Source organism: Typopeltis vanoorti, chromosome 19, assembly GCF_054136105.1.
Source record: "Typopeltis vanoorti isolate ZY-2024b chromosome 19, IOZ_Tvanoo_1.0, whole genome shotgun sequence".
Taxonomy (NCBI): domain Eukaryota; kingdom Metazoa; phylum Arthropoda; class Arachnida; order Uropygi; family Thelyphonidae; genus Typopeltis; species Typopeltis vanoorti.
In genome coordinates this window covers 50980351-51002469 of record NC_143567.1, presented here as the reverse complement: position 1 = coordinate 51002469, position 22119 = coordinate 50980351, and the positions used below count along the sequence as shown (strand labels likewise).

At 34.8% G+C, this 22119-nt stretch overlaps 1 protein-coding gene across 2 annotated transcripts in view; it reads left to right on the top strand.

Annotated features, from left to right (window-relative positions):
- The window catches only part of tefu (Serine/threonine-protein kinase tefu), a 409445-nt gene that overhangs the window by 310807 nt on the left and 76519 nt on the right, over nt 1–22119 (top strand). For both annotated transcript variants that reach the window (XM_090409436.1, XM_090409435.1), the window contains exons 27-29: nt 11848–11958; nt 17857–17994; nt 18302–18443. In XM_090409436.1, the coding sequence (XP_090265562.1) occupies nt 11848–11958; nt 17857–17994; nt 18302–18443 (391 nt within the window). The remainder of the gene's footprint in view (nt 1–11847; nt 11959–17856; nt 17995–18301; nt 18444–22119) is intronic.

The following is a 22119-nucleotide window of genomic DNA, read 5'->3' as shown; positions in this document are numbered from 1 at the left end:
ATTTAGCTTGGATTAGCTCTAAGGTTTCCTTGAGTGGGACATTTGTGAATAAGGAGGAAACATCAAAACTGACCATTATGTCAGTATGTTGGAGCATAAGGTTATCTATGCTGGCTTTGAAGTGGGCTGAGTTTTTTTATGTGTGATGGTGTGTTGCCAGTATAGTGTGTGAGCGCTTTGGCCAAATGTTTAGCTAATTTGTTTGTGAGGGAATCAATGCCATCCACTATGGGATGTAATGGCACATTTTATATAGATATAGAGTTATACAGTTTTAATTTGTTAGCAACTTCTACAGGCCAAGAAGTGACCTTCTTAAAGAGCCTGTGGAGTCTTCTAATTTGTGAGTTGGTGGGATTGTATTCAATGGGGAAGGTAAGTAGCCCAATCTAATAATAGAGCATTAAGCTTACCTGTGTAGTCTGTTTGGTTGAGTACTACGGTGGCATTTCCTTTATCTGCTTTGGTGATTATTATTTCTTTGTTTTTCCTCATTTCCTGCAGCACTATATTCCTTATTGGATATGTTGATTTTTGGTGGTCTTGCTTTGGAGAGAACACAAGCTACATCCAGTCTAATATCGTCGGCCAGTATTTTTCTGGGAGTAGTGGTGAAGTTGTGGCCACATGAAAGCACGTTGAGTGCTTCAGGCTTCAGAGTAACTGAAGAAAGGTTGACTACCGTGTTGGTTGGAAGTTTTGGTTCGGAGGTAGAGTTATTTTTTAATTTCTCAAATTTCTTGATATGTCGACTCTGTATTTTCTCGAATTCTTTATCCTCCGCACTGCACGAGACGTCATATAAAATTGACCAAAGCTCATGATTTAACGTGCTGGAAAGCTTTCCTTCAAGCGCCTGAATAGCTGTGTTAGCGTCAGCCAGGAGAATGCGAGTGGCGGCAATTTGTTCTCGTAGCAGTGCTTGGCTTGCGCAGTTATAAATTTGGAGAGCCTTTTGTGGAAAGAAACAGTACTTGAATTTAACACAATTTGGGATTTCCTGATTATTCCGGCAGCATTTTAGGAAAGTCAGACGATTCAGTTGTCTTGATAGTTTCAGCTTCATTTACCATATTGGTGGGTTTTGCGTGCGATGGAATCTCCATGGATGATAGTAATTCTCGTAGAAAGGCTTAAATGTTGGTTATACATCCTTACTAAATTTAAGGAAATTACAACATACAATGGAATATACATTAATTTAATTTCATTAAATAAATTTCACCAGTACAGCCACTCTGGTCTTGCAGACCATGGTCTGGATACACGCCACAGAATACAGTGGAAGAAAGCCACAATAATACACCATAGCAAGTTCAAATTTGGAAGACTATTCATAGAATCGACCTCAGTTCTAAGAAACATGCCAATCCTCAACAAATTTGGCTGCATGAGACTGCCCCAAATTTGGGAGACTTATATCAGGAGCCCTTCAGCCCAATGGCCAAGAATACCTACATAGCCTGCTAGGGGGCACCATCAGGACTTTTAGGAAAACCATAGCTTCCTTGCTTCGTTTTTCATTTACTGTGTTTAGTGTATGTGTCTTTATTGTAAGCTCCTTTGAAGATGGCAACATGACGTGTGGCGAAATATTGGAAATATAATAAAGTTTAATTTAATGTATATTCTATTGTACGTTGTAATTTCCTTAAGTTATTAGTAATCATGTATAACCAACATTTAAGCCTTTCTGCGAGAATTACTATCATCCACGGAGATTCCATCGCACGCAAGGCCCACCAATACAGTACAATGAAGCTGAAGCTATCAAGACAACTGAATCCTCTGACTTTCCTAAAATGCTGTGGGGATAATCAGGTAATCCCAAATTATGTTAAATTCAAGCACTGTTTCTTTTCACAAAAGGCTCTCCGAAATTATAACCGTCCAAGCCAAGCATAAGAGAACAAATTGCCGCCACTCGCATTCTCCTGGCTGACGCTAACACAGCTATTCAGGCGCTTGAAGGAAAGCTTTCCAGCACGTTAAATCACGAGCTTTGGTCAATTTTATATGACGTCTCGTGCAGTGCGGAGGATAAAGAATTCGAGAAAATACAGAGTCGACATATCGAGAAATTTGAGAAATTAAAAAATAACTCTACCTCCGAACCAAAACTTCCAACCAACACGGTATTCAACCTTTCTTCAGTTACTCTGAAGCCTGAAGCACTCAACGTGCTTTCATGTGGCCACAACTTCACCACTACTCCCAGAAAAATACTGGCCGACGATATTAGACTGGATGTAGCTTGTGTTCTCTCCAAAGCAAGACCACCAAAAATCAACATATCCAATAAGGAATATAAAGTGCTGCAGGAAATGAGGAAAAACAAAGAAATAATAATCACCAAAGCGGATAAAGGAAATGCCACCGTAGTACTCAACCAAACGGACTACACAGGTAAGCTTAATGCTCTATTATTAGATCGGGCTACTTACCTTCCCCATTGAATACAATCCCACCAACTCACAAATTAGAAGACTCCACAGGCTCTTTAAGAAGGTCACTTCTTGGCCTGTAGAAGTTGCTAATAAATTAAAACTGTATAACTCTATATCTATATAAAATGTGCCATTACATCCCATAGTGGATGGCATTGATTCCCTCACAAACAAATTAGCTAAACATTTGGCCAAAGCGCTCACACACACTATACTGGCAACACACCATCACACATAAAAAAACTCAGCCCACTTCAAAGCCAGCATAGATAACCTTATGCTCCAACATACTGACATAATGGTCAGTTTTGACGTTTCCTCCTTATTCACAAATGTTCCACTCAAGGAAACCTTAGAGCTAATCCAAGCTAAATTTCCTCCAGATATCTCAGCCCTATTTCAGTTCACAATGAACTCAGGCTATTTCGTTTGGCAGGGAAAATTCTACAAACAAATAGAGGAGACATCCATGGGTTCACCACTCTCCCCACCCTTTGCCAATTTCTTTATGGAGACCTTTGAAGTGAAAGCCTTAAACTCTGCCCCACAAAAACCTACCATATGGCTTCGCTACGTTGATGATGTGTTCGCTATTTGGCTCTGATACACTCCTCTCTTTCTTAACACACTTAAACAACCAACACCGCAGAATCAAGTTCACCCTGGAAAAAGAGAAAAACAGCCTCCCTTTCCTAGGCACACTAGTCACTCGCAAACCTGATGGAACCTTGGTTTTCTCAGTTTATAGAAAATTCATCCATACAGGCAGATACATTCACCAACCATCCCTCCTCACAACAATATGGAGTTGTTAAGACACACTATACAACAGGGCTAAACTAACCTGTTCAAATGACAATGCCCTAACCAATGAACTAAATCACATCCTCAGCCAATGGCTCCCCCCCCCCCAAAAAAAAAAAATCCAAAAAATATTGAAATCAGTAAACCACAACCTCCCCCCCCCTCACAACAAGGATTACTCTAAATGCATCACCATTCCCTACATATGAGGCACCTCGGAAAAAATTATCAAAATCTTAAAAAAACATGACTTGACCTCTTGTTACAGACCATATAGAAAATTGGTATCCTTTATCCACTCCACTAAAGACCTACCTGGTGTATACCAGGTCCCTTGCAGCTGTAAGTTGTCCTACTTTGGCCAAACAGGCAGGACAGCAAATATCAGAATTTTAGATCACAAGGATTACATTCGGTTTCACCAATACAGCCACTCTGGTCTTGCAGACCATGCTCTGGATACGTGCCACAGAATACAGTGGAAGAAAGCCACAATAATACACCGTAGCAAGTTCAAATTTGAAAGACTATTCATCGAATGAATAGTCTTCCAAAGTGAAAAAGCCCTAAAAAGCCCTTTCAAATTCAAAAAGCCCTAAGAAACATGCCAAACCTCAACAAATTTGGCTGCATGAGATTGCCCCAAATTTGGGAGGCTTACATGAGACCTTTAGCCCATTGGCCAAGAATACCTACATAGTCCACTAGGAGGCACCATCAGGACTTTTAGGAAAACCGTAGCTTCCTCGCTTTGTTTCTCATTTACTGTTTTGTGCCTGCGTGCACGTGTCTTTATTGTAAGTTCCTCTGAAGATGGCAACATGACGTAGTCGAAATATATTAAAGTTTAATTTAACGTATATTCTATTTTACGTTGTAATTTGCTTAAGTCATTTAGTAAGTATGTATAACCAACCTTTAAGCCTTTCTACAAGAATTACCAACTTAAAAAAAAAACTTACAATTGCTGAAAGAAAAGACAAGAGACTGAGTGGGATGGAGAGCTTTTGTTCACAAGATCATCAAGAGTTGAAAATGACTAGATGACATATAACAATAGCAGATAAGCTCCCATCGAAATACTGACACTGTAGATTCATCATTTGATAACAGCAGTAAGAAACAAAAGATGTGATACTAGTTTAAATGTACCATTGTTTCAGGTCATCCATACAACAGGTGAAAAGCAAATAGAGAAAATATCCCCCTTCTTTATTCAAATAGGTAAGAGCCTCCATAGCTCCGTTGGTATAGATGAAGCTCTTTGGTAGGAAAGACTCGGGTTCGATTCCCGTCCATGATGTGAGGATTCTTTATCTGGTCTCTTTCGATTAAAGTTGAGTTTGCAGGTCTCATATGGAGGTGGAGGTTTTTTCTCCCAGAAACTCTGGTTTTTCTTCCCTCAAAACAGGCAACCGGCCCTGTGAACACATGCTCCTACAGTCAAAAATACATACAGCAGTACCTCACATAGTCCGGGTAATCGGTTCCACCGATATCCCGGACTGTTTGAAATCGGACTAATCAAGGAACTAAATACATACAAAAAATAATTGATTCCAAAAAAAAAAATTCTCCTGTTTTTCAATAAATAAAACGAGATTAATAAATTCAAATGTCTTTATCAAAAATAATTAAACAAAAAATGTATGTTACGATTTGCCGTAAAATTTTCACTAATTCCCTCACCTTCGTTTTCTATATCATCAATAGTCTTCAAGTCATTGTAAAGACTTAATGCTTTGGCTTGAATTTTCGTTTGACTAAGCAGAACCTCGCTTTTGAGTTAAGTCTTTTTACGTTTCTTGGTGACAGAATCACTTTCACATTTTCTTTTTGCACTAGTTATATAGTTTTTTTTAAATGGGATTAAAATTTAATTTTAATTTTAACGGGTGCTTAAGGGTCAAAGCTGTATAACTGAGAGGAGACCTCCACATAGCCTTTAAAGGAATGCAGAGAACTGACCAGGGCTTCTGACCTAATGTCCAATCCTTACCTTCTCGTGGTGCACCCTGTTGGGTATCTACTTGGATACTAAACGAACGAGGATGGGCTGGCAATTTGGGATTTAGCCGACCAAATTGTATTCTTATTAGTTAAACCAAAATAAAAAAATGATGGTACAACATGACAAAATTTCATGCCGGCTGGGGCGTCGCCGGTTAAACAATGCCTCTGTTGTTTTTGCCAGGGAACCAGGGCAAACAGCGATAAGTCAGCTACTGGAACAAATCTGAAAACAAACCCCAACTCAACATCACCAGAGTTAAAGATCGGTACTATCAACATAAGAAGTGAGATCTTTCTGAGCAATAAATACAAAATGTTATATTCAGGCAATGACAATCAAGGAAAAGAAGGAGTAGCCATAGTATTCAACACAAAATACGAGGCTAATCTTCTTGAATGGCAGTCAGTCTCAAGCAGAGTAATGTGGGCAAATATGAGAATGGGGAACTGGACAATGAGACTTATTTGTGCCTATGGTCCCACAGAAGGTTCTACTAAGGTAGAAGTGGAGGAATTTTTTGAGGCTTTAGAAAAAGCAACTAACACAATGAAAAAGGAAAAGTTGGTCCTTGTTGGGGATCTAAATAGCAGAGTAGGAAATGATTGTGAGAAATACAAAAATATTTTGGGAAAATTTGGAGAAAAGAGCGAAGCTAATAATAATGGCAAATATCTGTTGGATTTCTGCTCAGGATATGGACTGGTCTGGTTATTACTAACACCATGTTCCAACATAAAAATGTGCACAAATTCACATGGAGAGAAGAGGCTAGGAATAAGAAAAGTCTCATTGACTATGTTATTGTTGATAGTGATGTTTTCTCCCTGGTGCCGGAGTGTACAGAGGATTTGAAATTGGAAGTGATCACTATTTAGTCTTGAGCAGGATAAAATTGAATTTCATATTGAAAAGAATAACATGTAAGAAAGTTTTAAAGCAAATAAAAGTTGAGCAGCTCTCAGATGTGACATGTAGACTAAAATACACAAAGATTATTGGAAAAAAAATGAAAGAGTTTGAGAACAGGAATCAAACCTTGGAGATTCAGTGGCAAACTCTGAAGAAAACATTCATTGATTCTGCCAGAGAGGCATGTGGTGAGGTTGTCTGCAAGGATAAAAAAATCAGAACTCCCTGGTGGACACAGGAAGTTAAAGAGGCAGTGAAGGAAAAGAAGAAAGTATATCAAAAGTTCCAGTCAAATAAGTCAGCTTGTGCTCTTAGAGAATATAGAGAAAAATGCAAGAATGCTAAATACTGTGTAAAACTAGCTAAACAAAAGTCATGGGAGGACTTTGGCAAGAATATAGAAAATAAATATCAAGAAGGTGGCAAAATATTCTGGAGGTTGTTGAAGAAGCTTAGGAATGGAGGAAAGAGTACTGTAAAAGGAGTTCGAGATGATAAAGGTGACATGAAAACTGGAGAAAAAGATATCCTTGAAGTATGGAGTAATTACTTTGAAAAACTGCTAAATGAAACAAGCAGTGATGACAGCACAGTGGTAAAAAACACTGACCAGGCATGCAGTCAGGAATACATATCCATACTTGAAGTAGAAAAAGCCATCAAAGGCTTGAAATGTGGAAAGGCAGCTGGAGTAGATGATATTCGACCAGAAATGCTGAAGTATGGTGGTATAAAAGTCTTACAGTGGCTGCACTGCATAGTTCAGAAAGCTTGGACAGAGGGACGAATTCCCAATGATTGGAGTAGAGCTCTCATAGTACCCATATATAAAAAGGGAAATAAAACTGAATGTGAGAATTACAGAGGTATTTCCCTGCTGAGTGTTCCTGGCAAGATCTATGCAAGTATACTTGAGAAACGGTTGAGAAGAATTGTGGAAGAAAAGCTTGGTGAAGAAAAAGCTGGATTCAGGCCAAACAGTGGCTGTCGGGATCAGATCTTCACTTTATGACAAATAGTCGAGAAAGCATGGGAATATAACAAAGATCTGTATTTAAGTTTTGTCGATATGGAAAAGGCATACGACAAGGTGCCAAGAGAGAAGCTATTCAATACGCTGCAGTTATATGGTGTCAATGGGGCATTATATCAAGCAATACTTAGTCTTTATTTGAGTTGTAAGTCAGCAGTTAGAATTGAAGGAAGTACAGGAAGATGGTTTAATGTTAAATCTGGTGTGAGACATGGATGTGTGTTATCCCCTCTGTTATTCATTATCTATATGGATCACATTATGAAGGAAAGTGGTATTAAACATGATATGAAAATTGGAGATGTTAATGTCAGCTCTTTGCTTTATGTGGATGATGTTATACTTCTAAATAAATCTGCTACAAGTCTGGAAGATTCTCTGACAAAATTGAATAGTTGTTGTAATAGATATGGTATGAAGGTCAGCAATAAAAAGACAAAGACAATGAAAATAGGCAGAATCATTGAAAATGTCAACTGTATTGTGAATGGAGAACCTGTGGAACAAGTAAAACATTTTAGCTATTTAGGCATGATTTTTACTGAAGATGGTAAATTAGAAATAGACAACAGAATCAGCAAAGCTGGTATGGTGGGAAGTCAATTGAATAAATTCATATGGAATAAGAGAGAAATTAGTCGGAACACTAAATTAGCTGTATACAAGACAGTGTTCAAACCAGTTTTAACTTATGGATCTGAGAGCTGGGTCAGAAGTAAAACACTTGATCAAAGACCGCAGATATGAGGGTCCTGCAAAAGATTATAGGCATGAACAGATGGCATCAATGGCAATATCATATTAAAAACGAGGATATTAGGAAAGAACTTGATATTGTCAACATCCAGGAATGCGTTAGCAGAGCTAATCTCTGGTGGTATGGTCACCTAAACAGAATGGGTGAGGAAAGATTAGCAAAACAAGTGTTCTCTGCCAGGTTGGCAGGAAAACGACCCAGAGGAAGACCAAGATATAGGTGGATTGATACTGTACAAAGTGCCTTAGATGATAGAAATATAAGATCTGATAATGTTGGAGTCTTGACAAGTAAAACAGACTGATTTGGAGGAAAATTGCAGATAGGAAGTTAGTAATGACGTAATATTTTTCATGTAGTACTATCATATCCTGTACACCCCTTGTGGGTACCTGGCAGGAATTTGATGATGATGATGATTAAAATTTAATTATCACAAATTCAACATTAAAGTTCACAAACATCCACTGCTTACTCGTGCTATACATAGCTTACACATTAAGACGTTGAACATAATGCCGTATTTACATTCTCCACGAGTCTAGGTACATACATATACAATCGGGAACCCCAAAAAAATTGAAATATCGTATCGCATAACTTTAAAACTCCATAAAAATAAACCACACAAAAAGAGACTTGACTGTATAAAGGGAAAAAAACGAACATTTATGTATAAAGGAAATAATTTTGTGTACTAATTATTTAGGATTTAAAACTGGACTATAGTGAATCCGGTAACTGATCAAAGCCAGACTATGCGAGGTATTGCTGTACTTAATCCCTCATTAGGAGTGCTCAACCAGTCCTAAGTGGCAGTCAAGGATGGGGGTAGGGAAAAACCACATGAATAAATAAATAAAATTCAAATAGGTTTATAAGGAATGGTAGGATCTCCCAAAATAGTCGAGAAACTATGTTCTGGTGATATCCTTGTGGAAACATCTAGTCAGCAACACTCAGAAGGAGTGATATCAGAATGGGATCTATCATTCTTTCATTCCTGATATGAAGAGATGGTCGTCTAGTTCTGACCAAGAACGTCATCCTTACTTTTGATACACCTAATCCTTCAACATCTGTAAAAGCAGGGTTGCACCTGTGCTCAATGTGGTAGTAAAGAGCATGATAATAAATCTTGCTCTGTAAAGAAAGCCAGATGTATCAACTGTCAGGGAGATTATCCAGCCCTACTCCCATGAATTGCAGAGGTGAAAGGATAAAAAAGAAATACAAAAGATAAAAATAAAATAAAAATATCATATCAGAATGCAAAGAGGAAACTAGTTACCACCACTACACCAATCTGTGAAATCTTCTTATGCTGAGAATGTGACACTTAAGAAAATAGCAATTCAAACCTGTACGTCTATTCCACTATCTGATAATTTTACCATACCTAAACTTGATTGTGAGTGCTTCTCTGTGGAGTACATCGGTCACATCACTTAAGGTCTCGCTTCCAAAACAACTCCAAAATTATCCCATTTGATGAGAACTCACTTGTTAAAAAATTATGACAAGATATCACTTAAAGATAAACCACCACCACCTCATAGTAAAAATGGACACTTCTGTATCAGATAATAAACTAAAGTCACCAACTGATCCTGACACATCAGTATTAAACGTTTATTTAGAAGAGATGGATGCTGCTATCCATACTTCCCTAAATCAAATGGGATAATTTGTAAGCCTTCAACATCTTGGAAATTAGACATATAGAACATAGTCCTTGAACATATGGAACCTTTCATTTCGATTATAATACAAAAAATATTTGATAAAATAATTAATAATTATGGCCTTCATTTTAATGAATCACATCAGATTACAGTAATGATGCGGAGCAGCTTAACTTATAAAAATAAAGAGGTTCTGGTTCCATTGTATAAGACCTTGATCAGTCCTCATATTGTGCACAGATTTGGCTACCTGGTTTTCATGCTGATGATGATATATTGGAAAGGGTCCAGAGAAGACTGACTAAGGCTGTAACTGATTTTTGGGATGTAGGATATGAGGATGCATTGAGAGAATGAAGTTTGCAAAGCCTTGTGAAAAGGGGGAAGAAAGAGGATATGATTGCAACATTTAAGTTGGTAAAGGGTTGTTAGCAGGTTAATGTTGAAGAAATTTTTCATAGAATGGAAGAATCATCCAGTCCAACAGTATGACATTTTTAAAAACACTTACAGAGTCACAGCCATTTTTTCTAACGATACAGCTCTGTCCACAGAACTCAAATATCCGTGGCATATGTTCGTGGCCAATGGCTACAATTCCTACAAAATAGATAAAATACTACATAGCCCCATTACCCCTCCCTCACCTAATACACAGGAACACAACATTACCATTTCTATTCCCCATATCAGAAATACATCAGAAAAGATAGCCAAAGTACTGATGAAACATGGCCTTTGCGCCACAGTCAAACCTCATGTTAAATTAACAACTCTGATCTGCTCACCTAAGGATAAACTTGGCCTACTATGGGCAGACAGGAAGATCTGTTAACATCTGTCTGGAAGAACATAAAAAATACATTCGCTACCATTATTATGTCAAGTAAGGACTGGCAGACCATACTTTGGACACTCCTTCACACAGGATTAGATGGTAGAAAACTAATGTGCTATTTAGAAGTCATTATAGATTCTGAAAAATTATTTTTTGAGTCAGCCATGCCTATGAAGAATTCTCCTAACTTGAACAAATATGGTTGCATTAATTTGTCAAAAATTTGGGAGACTGTTATCTTAAGAGCAACTCCCACATAGCTGTATTTATTTATTTTTTTTACAACATTAGAGGGTGCCAAAATAGGACTTGAAATCTTTTGTCTGTTACAATTATATTGTTTTAGTCGCTGTCGTGTATGCATGCTGTGTTGTGCTCTGATGATGCTGATTTGAAATTCAGCAAAATATAAGTAGTTAATAAAACCTTTTTTTATAAAATGGTTCATTTGGTGTTGTTAAAACCATTAAAAATAAGTCATGGACAACACAAAATGAGTTGTGATGAGTGTTGTGTTACCCTTCATTATGAACAATAAATACAAGAAAACACAAAATGAGTTGTGATGAATGTTGTCGCATATGTTTTAAATCCACATTAAAGGAAATGGTATTTACATATAACTATGTGTAAAGTGTAGTTAAAGAATGTATTAGTTTGTTTTGTCATCATAACATTTAGTTTTTAAAAATGTCACCTAACAATATTTATGAAAATTAGACTGATACCTTATGTGATTAAAATTTTTTTGTGGCTAATAGATTTTAAGTTGGATTTCTAGAGCTCTAATCATAATTACATCGCTTGTAAATGAAAAATGAACAACACCAAACCAGAAAAATCTAATGATAAATAAAACAGATCCTAAAAGAATAGAAGTATATGAAATACAAATTAGTCCATGCATGTTTGAATTTACTTTTCATCCTATAAAATAGAAATAAGTGTTTTATGGAAAAAAAAATCACAATTAAAAAGAATTCTTATTCTTTGTGTTAATAGGATACTTGAAGAGCTCTTTTTTATTTATTTATTTTTTTATGCATGTTACATACTTTGTGTAAGTTTTTCATGTGCTAAGGTACTCGTCCTCATGCACTTAAAATAAGAATTTATATATTTTAACTGATATATGTTCCCTTTTATAAAGTTATAGTTTACAATTTTTTGGCTAAAAATGTTTTTTTTATTACATGTACTATAGATACTTGTTTGACTTGCCATTGCAAAAAAGAATTTTTATCCAGAAAATTAATTGTAGTCAGTTATATTTATGATTTAAGAAAAGTTTTTTGATTTTTTTAACTATCTGACAGTTTTATAAAGTTACATTAACTGTTTATGTTGTTTTGATTTCTAGGACGGAATTAAAACTATTGAAACATATAAATTTTTACCACTCATATATCAGTTGGCAGCAAGAATGGGTACTCAGAGTTCTAACAGTCCATTCTCTACTGTGTTAACAAAGGTTAGTTGCAATTTATTACTTTCATTAATCTTGAAAAATTGTCAGTAAATTTGTATATCATTGACCAGCTTATTTTTCTATCATCATGAAAGAAAACTTATTCTGCAGTCAGTTTATTTAGCATTAAGTTCTTTTGTGATCCTATAGCCTTTAAAGAAATTGGATAACTATAAAATGTATTTATTACAAATACCATCATAATTCAAATCTGGTGTGAACACAAAACAACAATTTTGCACGTAACTAGAAAAGCTAAACAATGAAGCAACTTTTACTAATGAATTGAGATTTACCGTCAGTTATTTCATTTTTTTTTTTATGCATTTATTCATTAAAATCTTATCCTAGAATTATCCATCCATCCCATAAAAGGGAGACAGATTCATGTCATTTAACAAAAAAAATCTATTCCCATTATTTCTGTGAAGAATGAGAAGAAATGAATTAAATTAATGAAAGAATGAATTAATTAGCATATAGAAAGCAAGCAAAATTCTACAAAAAAAAAAAAAATCTTCTTCAACCTTTCAGTTCTGTCCATTGCTGGACTAAGGTCTCCCCCATGGTTTTCCAGGCCACTCAGTTTTCTGCCTCTCCCATCCATCTCACTCCTGTAATTTGTTCCAATTCATCCCTCCATCTTCTTCTCGGTCTTCCTCTTCGTGGTCTCCACTCAGTTATTTTTCTAGTCCATCTTCCATCATTGCATCTGGCAATATGGCCAGCTCACTTAGCCTGCTTAATGTATTTTATGATATCTGTGACACCTGTTTGAGATCTTATCCAGGTATTTGTTTTCCTATCTCTTAATGTTATTTTTAGCATACTTCTTTCCATTCAATGTTGTGTTGTTCTCAGCTTTTTGTTTAGGGCTTCTGTTAAAGTCCATGTTTCTCCTCCATATGTTAGGGCAGGAAGTATGCACTGGTTCAAAGCTTTCCTTTTTAGACTCAAAGGGATGTCACTTCTGAATATGTCTCTCATTTTCCCATAAGCCATCCATCCAAGGTGAATCAGCTGGCCCAAATATACATATGAAGTAACTTGTTCTATTTCATGGTTTTCAACTTTGACACTTCTTTGGTTTATGTATTTATTCATCATTATTTTTGTTTTTTCTCTATTTATTTTTAATCCAATTACTCTGGAGGCCTCATTTAGCTGATTTAGCCTTTCTTTCAGTCTTCAAGATTATCTGCTATTAGGACAACTTCATCCAAAAATTTCAGATCATGCAGCCTTTTTCCATTTATGTTGATTCCTTTTGTTTTTCAATCAAGGCTTCTAAAAACGTCCTCTAATGCAGCTGTAAATAATTTGGGAATCGCCTTGCCAGATGCCTTTTTGTATTGGAAACTTTTCACTGTTTTATATATATGTATATATATATATATCCCAAATGCATTATTATTAGTATTCCAAAAAAGTCATCATCATCATCAATTTCCTGATATGTACCCTCAAGGAGTGTTCAGAATAACATGACACTGCCATATGAATGTTTACATTATTAATAATCCCTTTCAACAATTTTCCTCCAAATTAGTCTATTATTTGTCAGCACTCCAGTATTGTGATAGCTAACATTTCTTTCTTCTAAGGCTTTACTGATTAAATCGATCCACCTAGACCTGGGTCTTTTCCTGCCATCTTGGCATCAAACACCTATTTTTCTAATATTTCCTCACACATTCTTAAATGCAAACAATGTCAGGTTCCTTCCTAATGTCTTAATTTTTAATATGATTCTGCTATTAATGCCATTTGTTACCTCCCCTAATTTTTCTCAGAACTCTCATATCTGCAGTCTCTAAACTTTGATCAAGTGGTTTATTTCTAACCCAACTCTCAGATCCATAACTTAAAATTGGTTTCAATATCATATTGCATTTGCATATAGTTGATGTTTTGGCTAATTTCTCTCTTATTCCACATAAATTTATTCTGCTGGCTCCCTACCATACCTGCTTTGCTTATTTTGTTGTCAGTTTCTGATTTAACTTGCCATCTTCACTAAAAACTGTGCCTAAATAGCTGGAATATTTTACTTGTAGGCTCTGTAGGCTTCATTCAGAATGTAGTTGAAGTATTCTATGTTCCTTCCTATTTTTAGCCTTTTTATTGCAGATTTTCATCCCAAATTTGTTACAGCTATTATTCAGTTTAGTTAGAGAATCTTGGAGACTTGCACTTGATGTGTTTATATCCTAGTACAACATCATTTGCATAAAGTAAAGAGCTTAGATTAACCAATTTTGATATCAGGCTTAATACCACTTTCTTTCATAATGTGATTCATATAGATGATGAATGAGAGTGGAGATAATGTGCATTCTTGTCTTACACTTGAATTTACAACAAACCATCTTCCTGCATTTCCTTCAGTTCTAACTGCTGACTTACAACTTAAATATAGACTATACATTTCTCTGTATAATGTCCAATTTACAACATATAATTGTTGTATTTTGAAAAGCTTTTCACTGGGCACCTGGTCACATGCCTTTTTCAAATCTATAATACTTAAGCACAAGGATTCTTGTCATATTCCCATGATTTCTCAGTTATTTGTTGTAAAGTGAAAATCTAATCCTGACAACCTCTGTTTGACCTGAATCCAGCTGGTTCTTCTCCCAATTTCTTTTCCTCAATTTTTCTCAACCTCTTTTCAAGTATGCTTACATAAATCTTACCTGGAACACTTAGCAGATAAATTCCTCTGTAATTCTCACATTCAGCTTTATTCCCTTTTTTCAGATAGGAACTATGAGAGTTTTGTTGTTTCATAGTTAAATGGTAATACAGTCAACTCTCACTACAACGAACACCACCATACCAGACTTGCACCCTACCAAAAACTCATGATAAAAGTTTAATGGAGCAAAACAGCACTAGGAAATGATTAAAAATAGTATTTAATGCTTGCAATATCTCATCTCAGTTACAGAGACATTGTCAGGAGTACAAAATGAGACCTGTAACACACACACACACACACACACACAAAGGCAGCACAAAACTAACTGAAACACATGAACGAAAAACTAGAGTTCTAACTAGGAGGAGTGTCCTCTATGGACACCTGTTGGTAGCCTAGGATGTAAACTGGGATCTCAAAGTATTAGTGTTTCTCATATTTTGGGAAGTTTTATGCAACCATATTTATTCAAATTAGGTTGATTTTTTTGAACAGCAGCAGATTTTAAAAATAGTCTTCTAAATTTACTGTGATGGAGTATGATTTCCAGTTGATGCTATGAGCTGTATCCAAAGCATAGTCTACAAGGCCAGATTGACTCTATAAGAAAGAACTCTATATACACCTGGAACTGAGAGTGGAGGGAGTTTATCAATAGTGGAACAGATGTGTAGCTAGTTTTAACTGAGGCTTGAAAGTAGTGCAAAGATTGTATTTCTTTAAGATTCTGGATATTTTTTATGATGTGCCTCAGACATATGGGATGGTGATAGCATTACTAAATAAAGAAGAGAAAGACTATTTTTAGAATCTGGTACTGCTCTTAAAAATCAGCCTATTTTTAATAACAAACAAACTGTTCCACTCACTACTCTGTGAGGGGAAAAAAAATCTGTCATTCCTTTCTTAATCATACACAAACTTAATTTTCACAGGTGCTCGCTTATTGTTTCTTCACCTTCCATATAATGAAAATTTTCATCAATTGATGTCCTATAACAACCTTTCAGAAGTGTAAGGAATGATCATCCCTTTTTCTCCTGTTTACCAGATGCTGCAGTACAATTTGTCCTTATAATCTACATTCAGTAATCCTGATCTCATCTTTATAAGTCTTCTTTTTGCATCCTTTCTGCTGCTTCTTCATCCTCTCAGAAGCCAGGGCCAGGAAACCAGATCCGACAGTAAATTCAGGCATGGTCATATCAAAGCCTTTTTACAAGGTTTGATATAACCATTGCATTTCTTATCCTTGCATGTTAATGATCATTTCAGTATCACAGTTATACTCTGAATTTTAAATTTTTACTGTGACCTCTGAATTTTAAATTCTTACCACCATAACTTCAAGATCCCTAATCTCATCAGTTTCTCCAAGCATGATTCCATTGATATAATATGCCATTTCAAATCTCATTATGCCAAAGTGTATAACTTGACACTTAATAACATTGAATTGATAGCTATTATCATTTGTTCACAGTTCCAGCCTATTCAAATCATTCTGTAAGTGCAGAATATCAGTTGCATATCTCATTGCCTTAACTATCTTTGCACAAACAGTTGAACATTTCCTGTCTTGTCCTTACTAATATAATTAATGTAGAAACTATACAACAATATTGCAAGGACTGATCCCTGGGATACCCCACATTAAATCTGGCAGGTTGGATACCTGTCCATCAGCCACCCGCTTACCCAGTTCAATAGTTTATATTCCAATCCCATTATTTTCTAATTAATGCAATATTATGAAATGCCTTGACAAAGTCCCACAGTATCATAGTGTATTCTTTTACTTTATCCATCTCGGCTATAACTTAAAATATCAGCAAATTGCTCAGGCATGATCTCCCTTTAGTAAACCTGTGTTGCTTCTTGCAAAGCATAGCTTGTCTTTCAATCTATTACTGTATGTGAGTTCTTACCAACTTCTTTAAAATCTTCACAACTACTCCAGAGATACTGATAGATCAGTAGTTAGATACATCAGTTACTGCACCACTCTTCCATTGCACAATTTATTTTTTCCATTCCTTTGGGATCTTGCCTGAGCTGAGACTCAAATTATACAAATATGCTATTATCCCTTCTGTCCCTATTGTTGAATTCTTATCCAGGTTATGAAAAATCTCTTGAACCTCCTCCCATGCATCTCTGTCTCTTCATTTAATGTAGTGGTAGTATCATGCACCATGTTACATACACTAGGTTGATATATTTTAGCAAAGTGATATCCAAAGTGATCACTTATTATTTGAATAATCACATCTGCTTCTGACACAACAATATTGTCTACATTCAATAAAGTTATTTTTCCACATTCATTTTTTTTCCTTTTATTTGCTGTATAATGATAAATGATAAAATTCTTTTGAGTTGCCTTTAGCCTGCACAGCCTTTTTTTTTTTTTTTCATACTCTGACTTAGCTTTCCTTATAATATTTGATAACTTTCATTGCCTGATCCTTATATATGTCATTACTCATCTTACGCTAATTCTCATGATATTCCTTCCATACCATCTTCTTTTTATGGATCTCTTGCTTAATAAGGCTATACATCCATTTCACTCTTACTCTATTTTTTCTTCAAACTCTAGGGCACATATTGCATTATTTATGCATCTTTTCGAAACTTCCCATTCAATAACTGATACCAAAGGGTTGAACATAGTATCTGAGTTAGTTAAGTATTCACCCTCTCCTAATTGGAATATCCATACACTTAGCCACCTTCCAGGTCAGTACAACATGATCACTGCAACCAGCTGATCATGTTGTACTGGCAAAATAGTCACATCCATAATTGATGCTTGAAAAAGTAATATTGCAACATCTCAATAAATTTTCCTTCATTTTTATCAAGAGTTTTTTCCTCTGCTACCCAATCAGTGTTTGAATAATTTACATAACTGATAATGATTACTCATTTAGTACCCCTCAATGTAATTTGGTGATGCATTTCATCATCCCCAGAAACTGAACCACAAGGTCAGCAGCAACACACCATGTTTTTCATCCTATTAGTCTCCACTTCATACTTTTTGCTTTATGTAAATAAAAATAAAACATAAATCAAAAATATAATTGCAAATTAATAATGCAAAATGAAAATTAGACAATAACAAAATCTTTGTTAATTTAAAAATTGTCAGTTTTATTCCAGATGGCATTTAATATTTTCTAAATTTATTTCAGCTTATACAGAAAATTTGTCTGGATCACCCGCATCATTCTATACCAGTTATTTTGGCTCTTTGTCATGCTAACAAAGACCCAAAAGGCGATCTAGAATCTAAACCTAATATATCTACATCCAGTATGGTTGTGGGTGAGGTAAGATTTAAAGTCAAGTAGTTTTAATGAAATAAAAAAAAATTTAATTTAGAAAAGCATTATCATTTTATTTATTAAGTTATTTTCAGATATCACTTCCTCTTAATAGACTGTGTGTGTGGGTGTGCTCGTAGTGTCATATTTACAGTTAAAGACAAAAATTGACATTGAAAGAACAAATAATTAATTTAAAATTCTCTCACACTAAATAACTAACAGTTTTCAAATTCCTTAGTATATAATAAACATTTTCTAAATTAAAACATTCACAACCACATAAGTCTTGTTTTTTATTATTACTTTTTAGGAACGCATTGCAGCAGCTCAAGCTATAATCAATGTGGTGAAAACTACTAGTTTGAAAGAGTTAGTATCACAATTGGAGATTGTATGCAAATCTTATATTAATATTGCATATCTCAAACTTGATGATCAGACAAAAAGACTAGGTAATTTTTTAATTTAATTTTGTTTTTTATTTGTGTGTGGATGTTTAATAGAAATAAATGGTGAAAAAAGAATGAGATAACAAGTTTGTGTATTCCATCCAGGTGAGTGTTGAGAATGATGGTGACAGTTAACACATAAAGGATGATTATTAAATTTGGCATTAAAGAGATTCTGTAGTAGACTTCCTTGATATGTGGTTGGTTGCATGTATTAATCTGTGATGAAGTAAACTTACTATAATGAATTGGGTTTTATTATTTTATCCTACAGTGCATGAGTTCAAATCTCATGGCATGTGAATATCTTTAGGTCATAGTTGATTTTCATAGCACAGTGTGAGACTACCATCCTACATATTAGTGAACTGAAAGAACTCGAAACAAAAAAAAAAATACTATGTTTGGGCTCAAGAGCAAAGTTCCCAGATTGTTTCACAATGAAACCCTCACATTAGTTGCATGCTATTGTTCACAACCTTCTGTGAACAATAAAATATACATTTTCATAAAAAAAACAATGCATCAATTAGAAGATTGTCATATATTACATATTCCACTAAAGTACAGAAGGTTTAGTATTATATGTTCATATTCTAGTATTATATATATATATCATAAACCAGCTGGTTGGCTGAATTGTTAGTGTCTTAGAGAAAATTGTTGGAAGTTTTTTCACTTTGTTATACTATAAATTAAAGATACCAAGAAATTATATACTTGGTTTAATCCTTTATCCAAGTTTGCCAACCACCTAACAGGTGGTGTGTTTGAAACTTGCTGTGGACATGGATGGTTGTGAATGTCTTCAGGTTATAAATGATTTTCATCATCCAATGCAGGACTACCATCCTACTTATTAAAGATCTGAAATAGCTTGAAAAAGCATTATACTTCCTCTCTAGAGCAGGCCAGATTATCTATCCCTTAACCCACTCATGATACTAATGTAATATAAGTTTACAGCCTTTTGTTTGTGGGATTTGCATATAATTAGAGGGTTTTAAGGGGTTGGGGGAGGGGGGCCACTGGCCATCGGCCGAAGATATTTAGTGAAGTTGAGGTAAATAGGACAAAATGTTTAATATGAATACAGTAATGAAATTTCTGTAATTGATTTGAAATTAAATTCATATATTATATCAGTCCCACCTATGAAAGGTTGTAAACCTAGAGCACAATTAGTAATCTGGGTGGGCTCAGGGTTAAATGATCCAGAAAACCTGATCTAACAGCTAAATGTGAAACTGGTTCAAGCCACTTCACACTTTCAGTAACAGGATGTTGATCTCATAGTTGGAGTGTGGAATTTCATCTGTAACCTAAAGACATTCACAAACATGAATGTCTTTAGGTTATAGATGACCTAATGGATTTGAAAGCTGAGATGTTTACCATTCAGCCCATCAGGCTAGGAATAATCACAAACCTTGCATCACATTGCATATATTGTGTTAACAGTAGTATTTTTACATGGCACAAGTGTAACAAGAAGAGTGTCAGCCAAGACTTCTTTATTCAAAGCATTTAATATAATGAATTTTATGTAATGTGGTATATGTTCAATCTATGTACTACCAAGGATGAATGACTTATGGTATGAAAGAAAGACGAAATGGGAGAGGGTGTGTCAAAAATGTTTCATAAGTGCAAGAAATGTGAGATGTGTTAAGCAGGAGAATGAAATGATGAATGTTAATGATCTAAGGTATGATAGTGAAAGTGCTGTAGAGGATGTAGTGGAAGAAGTGAGCAATAGTGGACAAAATATGAATGAGAGTATGAAAAAAGTGTTTGAAGGTAAAGTGAATGATGAGATGGTAGTGAGGAGAAAAATAGCATGCTTATGTGGAATCCTTTACAGGAGAAAATGTGAGCTCAAGCAGCTTGAGAAACATTTGCATGTGGCACAGTAGGAAAAAGAATAAAAGAAAAGGTGAAGTAGAGAGCATGAAACAGCAAGAAACTAGGAGTTAGTAGAGGATATTATGTGGAGATTCTATGATGAGAATGTGATGAAAGTGTATTTCCTGGCTGTGAAGATCAAGGATGTCAGTGAAGCTGTTAGTTTCACTGATGAGAAGTTAAAGTATTGATTGTTTTTTGCCAGCACAAATGATTTTAAAGGCAAGAAATATGCAATGAGAGAAGATAAAAAGTTGCTTGCTGTGTGTGAGGGGGGGAGGCACAAAAAGTAGAGTGAGCAGGTAAAGGCTGTGAATCTGCTATGCTACCACTATATGAGTTTTGTACGCCATCGAATTGTAAAATTTAAAACAGATATGAATAAAGGAGTTGAAAGTGTAAAAATAATAGGATACTATTAAAAGATGAGAATAAATCCCATGATGAATGATGCGATATGATTAGTAAATACACTACAAAACTTGTAAAATTTAAAAATGAAAAATATTAAAAATGAGAACATAAAAACTCTAAAGGATAAGAAAGAAAAATATATGATGAAAGATGAAATTGATTTATGAAATAAAGCTGTTTCACAAAAGCCATCATCAGAATAAAAATAAATTTTGTAATATATATGATGTAGGCTGTGTTAATGCCATTAAGGTATTTTGATTGGTTGAAAGTTTTTTGTTGTTGGGGAGCTGCCAGACCTCAGATATAATGTAGTGATAGACATTGACAGTGTTGCAATGTGTTTTTATTTTTATGGCTTCTGATATTCTTAACTTTGTTTCATTTTTTTTGGAAACTAAGAATGGTTACTTTTGAATGTGGTTGTATTCTATTACATGTGCTGCTATTGGGGTTGGTTGGTAGATTTTTTTTAGTTTCTTTTGAAAAATTCGGGTATGGGTATATTGACAATCCCGTTAATGCTCTTGCAAGCTGAAATGAAGGGATCTTATTATGGATCTAATATAGGTAGCATTGTAGTTCAGTTGACAAGGGAAGTGATAAACAACATTACAGTACTGTAGAATGTCATGGATTGTTTTCTTTTCTGTTATTTTTAGTTAATTTAACAATTTAGAATCACTGGTAAAAACAATTTTATAATCAGAATGTTTGAATATGTGTCTTATACCTTGATGTATATTCTGTATATATGGAAATTTTAAGCTTAGTTTTTATGTGAATTTTATGTTATTATTTTATGAAATTTTATGTTATAGGAAATATTTACTTTCTCCCAAGGGTTGGTGGCTCTTATTTTGGCTATCGAATTAACATAGTTGATTAATTGTTGGGGCAAGCATGGCTTAAGAAACTTTGTTTTAGATGGGTAATTTAAATCTTCATGAACTGTTGTATATTTATATGTGTTGATAAATTGAGAAAGTGGTACTGATTTTTTAGCAGTGTAGGAGTGGTAGGAATCAAAGTGTAGGTAGTTTCCTACATTAGTGGGTTTATGATAGATTTTTGTATGAATACTGTTTCCTGATTGAGTAATCATTAGTTTTAGGAAATTTATCGAACTGTTTTTGTCTTTATATTCGATGGTGAAGTGCAATCTCTCACTGAAGTTATTCAGGGATGTTTGTAAATTTAGAATGTTTTGTTTTTCCCAAATACAAACATCATTCAAATAACATCCATAAAATGAAGTGCCATGTGGAAGTATTGGGAGTATTAAGTGACATAAAAGCTTTGCTTATCTCTTTATATCAAAAATTACAAAAGGAGCAACTTGAATTATAAGTTCATAATT